This window comes from Saccostrea cucullata, unplaced genomic scaffold (assembly GCF_032062105.1).
Source record: "Saccostrea cucullata isolate Sc308-1 unplaced genomic scaffold, CSIRO_AGI_Scuc_v1 ctg5058, whole genome shotgun sequence".
Lineage (NCBI taxonomy): Eukaryota > Metazoa > Mollusca > Bivalvia > Ostreida > Ostreidae > Saccostrea > Saccostrea cuccullata.
In genome coordinates, this window is record NW_026930332.1 from 23,030 (window position 1) to 34,186 (window position 11,157).

Genomic DNA, 11,157 nt, shown 5'->3' on the forward strand with positions numbered 1-11,157 from the left:
TATAAACACACATGTACCTCACTATGCAAAGACAGTGTTTTCCAAAACGCATTCGGTACCTCATTATGCAAAGTCAGTGTTTCCTATAAAAGTACACATGTACCTCACTATGCAAAGTTAGTGTTTCCAATAGAAACACATATGTACCTCAGTATGCAAATTTAGTGTTTCCAATAGAAACACACATTTATTACCTAATTATGCAAAATCAGTGTTAGAATTTTCACTTCCTGCAGCAAACAAAACATTCAGACACATATTTTTATATGCCTTACCCTGTAAATCCGAGTCTTTGGTGACTTGATGCCCAAATTCTTGAGTAGAGGCTGGTTGACAATTTATATCTTTGGTGGCAACTGAAATTGAAGAATTATTAGAATGAATAAAAAAACAAAAAATAAAGAACAGTCTTGACTTGTTTCCAATATAAACAACCATTTAGTACCTCACTATGCAAAGTCAATGTTTCTAATATAATTACACATGTACCCCACTATGCAAAGTCAGTGTTTCCTATACAAGTACACATGTACCTCACTATGCAGACAGTCTTTCCTATATAAACACATATGTACCTCACTATGCAAAGTCATGTTTCTAATATAAAAACATGTACCTCACTATGCAAAGTCAGTGTTTCCAAAATAAACACACATGTACCTCACTATGCAAAGTCAGTGTTTCTAATAAAAAACACATGTACCTCACAATGCAAAGTCAATGCTTCCTATAAATAAACACACATGTACTGCAGTATATAGAGCAAGTACTTCCTTTATAAACACTTATCTAGTACCTTATAAATGAAACCTTTGTATGGTACAAAAGCATACATAAGCACTATCCATGTGTCTCTAATAGATATAGTTTAAATAAGTACTTGAAAGAAATCAACTTCTAAAACTTGAACCTGAAACACTGACGCTTAGGGTATTAATTAAGTTTTCCCTTACTTCATTGCGGGGAACTAAAAATAATACATCAATAAATAATTCTACTTAAAAACTCAGGGATTTATCTAGCTATTTTGTTTTACTACCGTTTTATATGTAATACACTTGATCTTAGGGTCCTGGGGCATGCCCCCCCGGAAAATTTTTAAATAAATGGAGCAAAAAACATTTCCCTAGACAAAATATTAAACAAATTTAAACCAGGTCAGTACTTCATTGCGGGGAACTAAAAATAATACATCAACAAATAATTCTACTTAAAAACTACAAAAATTACAAAAAGTAATTGCTGGAACTTTCACATACTATTCCTGAAAAAGGGGAATTTTTGCACCTTTTTCAAGAGGGGAAAGGTACCGTTTACCGGTAGTAAAAACAGCCTTGATAAATCCCTGAAACTACAAAAATTACAAAAAGTAATTGCTGGAACTTTCACATACTATTCCTAAATATTTACATCCACTGAATATTTCCTCCTTTACTTCTTAAGAAAACCCATTGCGTTAATCACTGCATGAACTACATTAGGCATATCACCTGTACAGATTTCTTGATCAGTGGCTGTTCCATCAATGAAACGTATATAGATGTTTACATCATTAATATAATAATTCAACTTTTTAATCCTTCTTTAAATAATTATTTACATTAAACAGATATAAATATAAACAATAAAATGTCTTTCTTTGTTTGTTATCACTGGAATTAACAGTCGCAGTTATTGCAGAAAATTATTTTTTCTGCAACAGCTGCTTCCTTTAATTCCAGTAATAACAAAGAAAGCATCTTATTGTTTAAATAAACACAATGTACCCCATTATGCACTTAAAGTAGATATTTTTTAAATGGTTGATGTTTCTGACGATTTTTGTTATGGTTTCATGATCATAGATTATTTGACTAGTATGAAAATAACAATGCACTCACTTTCTACATAATTAAACAGAAACTTTCTGCCACCAATGACCAGCATATCTCCATTATTCAATTCTTGGCCAATTTCAACTGCTTCTCCATTTACAATGACAGGAAAATTTTTACTATAATTAGTTAAGTAAGCCTGAAAAATTACAAAATTGGATAATCAAAAGAAAATAAGGAATAGATAAAAGATCTAATAAAGCACTTGATATACACTTAGGTAAGGAATTTGTTGAAAATGAAAATTACATTTCTTATTCCTTTTTCACACATAAAGTGAATTTTTATGGGTAAAATCAAGACAAAACTTACTGATGAAAATATTATGAAAATATGTTTGTCAAATCAGACAACTTAGAAAACTACATGCAATGATAAATTTACATTTAGTTAGTATATTACCTTCGACCTTTCAACTGAAACAACTGCATGAATCTTGTCAACATTTTTGAGGGACATTTTTATATCACACTCTCTTCCACTGCAACAAAATTAAATAAGTATTTAAACGAAAATACAGCTGAACTTTACTATCTTGAACTGGGTATCTGATTTACTATGGATATGCCAAATTAAGCTTAAAGTCCCAATCCCTTTTCCTTTTTTTTTCACAATTTACACCTAAATATAACACTTCATTGGTCCTGTTATGTCTGAGATAACAAGATTGGACTGTACTGAAAATTTGAAATGATTTAAATTAAACTGCTTTAAGTCAGTATTCCTATGCACTTAAACATTAAATGTATATTACATAAATATTCACATTACTGACAGCATATTCATATAAATAAATATAACTGCAAGCATAGCATTATAGAACTATCCAACACATTTTCTTTCCAGCTAATGTTGGCTTGGGAAAGTTCTACTTTAAACAATGCTTACTACTTTAAAATGTTAAATTTCTGCAGTCAAATCAACAAATATGCACAATTTGTTACCTTCCAATGACACATTCCTCCTCATCCAAAGGGTAACTCGCTCCAAGACTATCATCCTTTTTGATCAGAGTTATTTTTGCAAATCCAAAATCTATCAACAAGAGTTAAGAAAAGAATTCAAAATAGATCAATAGTAAGATAGCAATATCCATTGAATTTAGGTAATATTGTAGAACCCAGTGATCAACATGGAAAACTGGACTTGCCATTCAAGTGACCATGACAGAAATCTTAAAAGAAAAAAATGGATTGAAGATTGAACAAAAGAAGAATGAATAATATACCGTAAAAGACTATTTGAATACCTTACCTTCTATGTCCGTGTCTTTGGCGACTTGATGCCCAGAGTCCTGAGTACAAGCTGGTTGACAATGTATATCTTTACTGGCAACTGAAATTAAAGATTAATTAGAATGAATGAAAAAAGCAAAAAAATAAGAACAGTCTTTACTTGTTTCCAAAATAAACAACCATTTAGTACCTCACTATGCAAACTCAGTGTTTCTAATATAAACACATATGTACCTCACTATGCAAAGACAGTGTTTCCAAAAGAAACACGCATTCGGTACCTCACTATGCAAAGTCTGTGTTTCCTATAAAAGTACACATGTACCTCACTATGCAAAGACAGTCTTTCCTATATAAACACACATGTACCTCACTATGCAAAGACAGTCTTTCCTATATAAACACACATGTACCTCACTATGCAAAGACAGTGTTTCAAAAAGAAACACGCATTCGGTACCTCACTATGCAAAGTCAGTGTTTCCTATAAAACTACACATGTACCTCACTATGCAAAGACAGTCTTTCCTATATAAACACACATGTACCTCACTATGCAAAGACAGTGTTTCCAAAAGAAACACGCATTCTGTACCTCACTATGCAAAGTCAGTGTTTCCTATAAAAGTACACATGTACCTCACTATTCAAAGTTAGTGTTTCCAATAGAAACACACATTTTTACCTAATTATGCAAAATCAGTGTTTCCTAAATAAGTTCACATGTACCTCACTATGTAAAGTTAGTGTTTCCAATAGAAACACATATGTACCTCACTATGCAAAGTTAGTGTTTCCAATAGAAACACACATTTATTACCTAATTATGCAAAATCAGTGTTAGAATTTTCACTTCCTGCAGCAAACAAAACATTCAGACACATATTTTTATATGCCTTACCCTGTAAGTCCGAGTCTTTGGTGACTTTATGCCCAAATTCTTTAGTAGAGGCTGGTTGACAATTTATATCTTTGGTGGCAACTGAAATTGAAGAATTATTAGAATGAATGAAACAAGCTTAATACAAAGAAAATTAAAAAAAAAGATAACAGAAGTCTCTGTCGAGACTGTACCTCTACTTGTTTGTACTTCTAACAAAGGAAGATAAAAGAAGACATTGCGATCAGCTCAAAATTGTAGGAGGAGTAACATATCTGACCAGTAGAGCTAAAAATAGTTAAAGCCTTTACTTTCAATCACTAGTTTTACTTTCAGTGTACCTAGCATAATTTTCACTTCCTACAGCAAACAAAACATTCAGACACATATATTTATATGCCTTACCCTGTAAGTCAGAGTCTTTGGTGACTTGATGCCCAAATTCTTTAGTAGAGGCTGGTTGACAATTTATATCTTTACTGGCAACTGAAATTGAAGAATTATTAGAATGAATGAAAAAAGCAAAAAATAAAGAACAGTCTTGACTTGTTTCCAAAATAAACAACCATTTAGTACCTCACTTTGCAAAGTCAGTGTTTCTAATATAAACACATATGTACCCCACTATGCAAAGTCAGTGTTTCCTATAAACCTACACATGTACCTCACTATGCAAAGACAGTGTTTCCAAAAGAAACACGCATTCCGTACCTCACTATGCAAAGTCTGTGTTTCCTATAAAAGTACACATGTACCTCACTATGCAAAGACAGTCTTTCCTATATAAACACACATGTACCTCACTATGCAAAGACAGTCTTTCCTATATAAACACACATGTACCTCACTATGCAAAGACAGTGTTTCAAAAAGAAACACGCATTCGGTACCTCACTATGCAAAGTCAGTGTTTCCTATAAAACTACACATGTACCTCACTATGCAAAGACAGTCTTTCCTATATAAACACACATGTACCTCACTATGCAAAGACAGTGTTTCCAAAAGAAACACGCATTCTGTACCTCACTATGCAAAGTCTGTGTTTCCTATAAAACTACACATGTACCTCACTATGCAAAGACAGTGTTTCCTAAATAAGTTCACATGTACCTCACTATTCAAAGTTAGTGTTTCCAATAGAAACACACATTTTTACCTTATTATGCAAAATCAGTGTTTCCTAAATAAGTTCACATGTACCTCACTATGCAAAGTTAGTGTTTCCAATAGAAACACACATTTATTACCTAATTATGCAAAATCAGTGTTAGAATTTTCACTTCCTGCAGCAAACAAAACATTCAGACACATATTTTTATATGCCTTACCCTGTAAGTCCGAGTCTTTGGTGACTTGATGCCCAAATTCTTTAGTAGAGGCTGGTTGACAATTTATATCTTTGGTGGCAACTAAAATTGAAGAATTATTAGAATGAATGAAACAAGCTGAATACAAAGAGAATATAAAAAAAAAATAATAACACAAGTCTCTGTCGAGACTGTACCTCTACTTGTTTGTACTTCTAACAAAGGAAGATAAAAGAAGACATTGCGATCAGCTCAAAATTGTAGGAGGAGTAGCATATCTGACCAGTAGAGCTAAAAATAGTTAAAGCCTTTACTTTCAATCACTAGTTTTACTTTCAGTGTACCTAGCATAATTTTCACTTCCTACAGCAAACAAAACATTCAGACACATATATTTATATGCCTTACCCTGTAAGTCAGTGTCTTTGGTGACTTGATGCCCAAAGTCTTGAGTACAACCTGGTTGACAATGTATATCTTTACTGGCAACTGAAATTGAAGAATTATTAGAATGAATGAAAAAAGCAAAAAATAAAGAACAGTCTTGACTTGTTTCCAAAATAAACAACCATTTAGTACCTCACTCTGCATAGTCAGTGTTTCTAATATAAACACATATGTACCCCACTATGCAAAGTCAGTGTTTCCTATAAAACTACACATGTACCTCACTATGCAAAGACAGTCTTTCCTATATAAACACACACCTCATGTACCTCACTATGCAAAGTCTGTGTTTCCTATAAAAGTACACATGTACCTCACTATGCAAAGACAGTCTTTCCTATATAAACACACATGTACCTCACTATGCAAAGACAGTCTTTCCTATATAAACACACATGTACCTCACTATGCAAAGACATCCACACGCATTCGGTACCTCACTATGCAAAGTCAGTGTTTCCTATAAAACTACACATGTACCTCACTATGCAAAGACAGTCTTTCCTATATAAACACACATGTACCTCACTATGCAAAGACAGTGTTTCCAAAAGAAACACGCATTCGGTACCTCACTATGCAAAGTCAGTGTTTACTATAAAAGTACACATGTTCCTCACTATGCAAAGACAGTGTTTCCTAAATAAGTTCAAATGTACCTCACTATTCAAAGATAGTGTTTCCAATAGAAACACACATTTATTACCTAATTATGCAAAATCAGTGTTTCCTAAATAAGAAACACACATGTACCTCACTATGCAAAGTTAGTGTTTCCAATAGAAACACACATTTATTACCTAATTATGCAAAATCAGTGTTAGAATTTTCACTTCCTGCAGCAAACAAAACATTCAGACACATATTTTTATATGCCTTACCCTGTAAGTCCGAGTCTTTGGTGACTTGATGCCCAAATTCTTTAGTAGAGGCTGGTTGACAATTTATATCTTTGGTGGCAACTAAAATTGAAGAATTATTAGAATGAATGAAACAAGCTGAATACAAAGACAATAAAAAAAAAAAAAATAACAGAAGTCTCTGTCGAGACTGTACCTCTACTTGTTTGTACTTCTAACAAAGGAAGATAAAAGAAGACATTGCGATCAGCTCAAAATTGTAGGAGGAGTAGCATATCTGACCAGTAGAGCTAAAAATAGTTAAAGCCTTTACTTTCAATCACTAGTTTTACTTTCAGTGTACCTAGCATAATTTTCACTTCCTACAGCAAACAAAACATTCAGACACATATATTTATATGCCTTACCCTGTAAGTCAGTGTCTTTGGTGACTTGATGCCCAAAGTCTTGAGTACAACCTGGTTGACAATGTATATCTTTACTGGCAACTGAAATTGAAGAATTATTAGAATGAATGAAAAAAGCAAAAAATAAAGAACAGTCTTGACTTGTTTCCAAAATAAACAACCATTTAGTACCTCACTCTGCATAGTCAGTGTTTCTAATATAAACACATATGTACCCCACTATGCAAAGTCAGTGTTTCCTATAAACCTACACATGTACCTCACTATGCAAAGACAGTGTTTCCAAAAGAAACACGCATTCCGTACCTCACTATGCAAAGTCTGTGTTTCCTATAAAAGTACACATGTACCTCACTATGCAAAGACAGTCTTTCCTATATAAACACACATGTACCTCACTATGCAAAGACAGTCTTTCCTATATAAACACACATGTACCTCACTATGCAAAGACAGTGTTTCCAAAAGAAACACGCATTCGGTACCTCACTATGCAAAGTCAGTGTTTCCTATAAAACTACACATGTACCTCACTATGCAAAGACAGTCTTTCCTATATAAACACACATGTACCTCACTATGCAAAGACAGTGTTTCCAAAAGAAACACGCATTCTGTACCTCACTATGCAAAGTCTGTGTTTCCTATAAAACTACACATGTACCTCACTATGCAAAGACAGTGTTTCCTAAATAAGTTCACATGTACCTCACTATTCAAAGTTAGTGTTTCCAATAGAAACACACATTTTTACCTTATTATGCAAAATCAGTGTTTCCTAAATAAGTTCACATGTACCTCACTATGCAAAGTTAGTGTTTCCAATAGAAACACACATTTATTACCTAATTATGCAAAATCAGTGTTAGAATTTTCACTTCCTGCAGCAAACAAAACATTCAGACACATATTTTTATATGCCTTACCCTGTAAGTCCGAGTCTTTGGTGACTTGATGCCCAAATTCTTTAGTAGAGGCTGGTTGACAATTTATATCTTTGGTGGCAACTGAAATTGAAGAATTATTAGAATGAATGAAACAAGCTGAATACAAAGACAATAAAAAAAAAAAAATAACAGAAGTCTCTGTCGAGACTGTACCTCTACTTGTTTGTACTTCTAACAAAGGAAGATAAAAGAAGACATTGCGATCAGCTCAAAATTGTAGGAAGAGTAACATATCTGACCAGTAGAGCTAAAAATAGTTAAAGCCTTTACTTTCAATCACTAGTTTTACTTTCAGTGTACCTAGCATAATTTTCACTTCCTACAGCAAACAAAACATTCAGACACATATATTTATATGCCTTACCCTGTAAGTCAGTGTCTTTGGTGACTTGATGCCCAAAGTCTTGAGTACAACCTGGTTGACAATTTATATCTTTGGTGGCAACTGAAATTGAAGAATTATTAGAATGAATGAAAAAAGCAAAAAATAAAGAACAGTCTTGACTTGTTTCCAAAATAAACAACCATTTAGTACCTCACTCTGCATAGTCAGTGTTTCCAATATAAACACATATGTATACCACTATGCAAAGTCAGTGTTTCCTATAAAACTACACATGTACCTCACTATGCAAAGACAGTCTTTCCTATATAAACACACATGTACCTCACTATGCAAAGACAGTGTTTCCAAAAGAAACACGCATTCCGTACCTCACTATGCAAAGTCTGTGTTTCCTATAAAAGTACACATGTACCTCACTATGCAAAGACAGTCTTTCCTATATAAACACACATGTACCTCACTATGCAAAGACAGTCTTTCCTATATAAACACACATGTACCTCACTATGCAAAGACAGTGTTTCCAAAAGAAACACGCATTCGGTACCTCACTATGCAAAGTCAGTGTTTCCTATAAAACTACACATGTACCTCACTATGCAAAGACAGTCTTTCCTATATAAACACACATGTACCTCACTATGCAAAGACAGTGTTTCCAAAAGAAACACGCATTCTGTACCTCACTATGCAAAGTCTGTGTTTCCTATAAAACTACACATGTACCTCACTATGCAAAGACAGTGTTTCCTAAATAAGTTCACATGTACCTCACTATTCAAAGTTAGTGTTTCCAATAGAAACACACATTTTTACCTTATTATGCAAAATCAGTGTTTCCTAAATAAGTTCACATGTACCTCACTATGCAAAGTTAGTGTTTCCAATAGAAACACACATTTATTACCTAATTATGCAAAATCAGTGTTAGAATTTTCACTTCCTGCAGCAAACAAAACATTCAGACACATATTTTTATATGCCTTACCCTGTAAGTCCGAGTCTTTGGTGACTTGATGCCCAAATTCTTTAGTAGAGGCTGGTTGACAATTTATATCTTTGGTGGCAACTGAAATTGAAGAATTATTAGAATGAATGAAACAAGCTGAATACAAAGACAATTAAAAAAAAAAAAATAACACAAGTCTCTGTCGAGACTGTACCTCTACTTGTTTGTACTTCTAACAAAGGAAGATAAAAGAAGACATTGCGATCAGCTCAAAATTGTAGGAGGAGTAGCATATCTGACCAGTAGAGCTAAAAATAGTTAAAGCCTTTACTTTCAATCACTAGTTTTACTTTCAGTGTACCTAGCATAATTTTCACTTCCTACAGCAAACAAAACATTCAGACACATATATTTATATGCCTTACCCTGTAAGTCAGTGTCTTTGGTGACTTGATGCCCAAAGTCTTGAGTACAACCTGGTTGACAATGTATATCTTTACTGGCAACTGAAATTGAAGAATTATTAGAATGAATGAAAAAAGCAAAAAATAAAGAACAGTCTTGACTTGTTTCCAAAATAAACAACCATTTAGTACCTCACTCTGCATAGTCAGTGTTTCTAATATAAACACATATGTACCCCACTATGCAAAGTCAGTGTTTCCTATAAAACTACACATGTACCTCACTATGCAAAGACAGTCTTTCCTATATAAACACACATGTACCTCACTATGCAAAGACAGTGTTTCCAAAAGAAACACGCATTCGGTACCTCACTATGCAAAGTCTGTGTTTCCTATAAAAGTACACATGTACCTCACTATGCAAAGACAATGTTTCCTAAATAAGTTCACATGTACATCACTATTCAAAGATAGTGTTTCCAATAGAAACACACATTTATTACCTAATTATGCAAAATCAGTGTTTCCTAAATAAGTTCACATGTACCTCACTATGCAAAGTTAGTGTTTCCAATAGAAACACACATTTATTACCTAATTATGCAAAATCAATGTTTCCTAAATAAGTTCACATGTACCTCACTATGCAAAGTTAGTGTTTCCAAAAGAAACACACATTTACCTCACTATGCAACGTTAGTGTTTCCAATAGTTTCCAATAGAAACACACATTTATTACCTAATTATGCAAAATCAGTGTTAGAATTTTCACTTCCTGCAGCAAACAAAACATTCAGACACATATTTTTATATGCCTTACCCTGTAAGTCCGAGTCTTTGGTGACTTTATGCCCAAATTCTTTAGTAGAGGCTGGTTGACAATTTATATCTTTGGTGGCAACTGAAATTGAAGAATTATTAGAATGAATGAAACAAGCTTAATACAAAGAAAATTAAAAAAAAAAAAATAACAGAAGTCTCTGTCGAGACTGTTACTCTACTTGTTCAGGGATTTTTTTACCCTTTGATTCCAGGGGCCGGGGCCGTCAAGATTGGGAAAAATAGTGATATTTGATTGAAATTGGGAAAAAAAATTCATACAAATAAAATAAAAAGGAAAAAAAAGCAAAAATCAACTACTGGTATTTAATTTTTTTTTCTTTTATTGTATGAAACTGGCTTCGGTCAGCTTTACTGCTAATTATAAAAGCGGCTGTTGAAGTTCAGAAGCTTACAAATGTCAAAGCTGCAGAGTATGATAAAATTGTAAAATAAAGGAACATATTTATATGTTGTCATCTTTTTTACCTTTATTTAAGAAGTCTGTTTAAAATAAAAGTTAATAGTAATTTTGTTCCTGATGATCGATTAAGGTAGTATGGGATACCAAACGAAATTTCTCCTATATATTCATGTACCCAAATTAGGAGGATTTGAAATGCCATCACGCAGCAGTATGTTAAATCGTAATTTTGATAATTTTTTTTATTATTTT

The 11,157-nt window shown here is 33.2% G+C and overlaps 1 protein-coding gene and 1 long non-coding RNA gene across 2 annotated transcripts; both read right to left on the bottom strand.

Moving 5' to 3' along the window:
• Positions 1-198: 198 nt before the first annotated feature.
• LOC134283769 (uncharacterized) lies at positions 199-8,507 on the bottom strand. Its single transcript, XM_062766249.1, has 14 exons — positions 8,501-8,507; positions 8,325-8,405; positions 7,940-8,020; positions 7,014-7,094; positions 6,628-6,708; positions 5,708-5,788; positions 5,321-5,401; positions 4,395-4,475; positions 4,011-4,091; positions 3,129-3,209; positions 2,819-2,909; positions 2,277-2,355; positions 1,881-2,013; positions 199-356 (listed from the first exon to the last, which is right to left on the bottom strand). Exons 1-14 carry the CDS (start codon positions 8,505-8,507, stop codon positions 199-201), a joined length of 1,197 nt encoding a protein of 398 aa, XP_062622233.1.
• Positions 8,508-9,140: 633 nt separating this feature from the next.
• On the bottom strand, positions 9,141-10,615 carry LOC134283768 (uncharacterized). The gene is made up of 3 exons (XR_009995557.1): positions 10,483-10,615; positions 9,681-9,761; positions 9,141-9,375 (listed from the first exon to the last, which is right to left on the bottom strand). It is a non-coding gene; the product is annotated as an uncharacterized LOC134283768 (long non-coding RNA).
• Positions 10,616-11,157: the final 542 nt, after the last annotated feature.

Bases quoted from the DNA above. Each gene is read 5' to 3' on its own strand.
- LOC134283769 (XM_062766249.1), bottom strand. The intron at 7,095-7,939 runs GTAAGGCATATA...CTTCAATTTCAG, and splicing joins CAAAGACTCGGACTTACAGG to TTGCCAGTAAAGATATACAT. The intron at 5,402-5,707 runs GTAAGGCATATA...CTTCAATTTTAG, and splicing joins CAAAGACACTGACTTACAGG to TTGCCACCAAAGATATAAAT.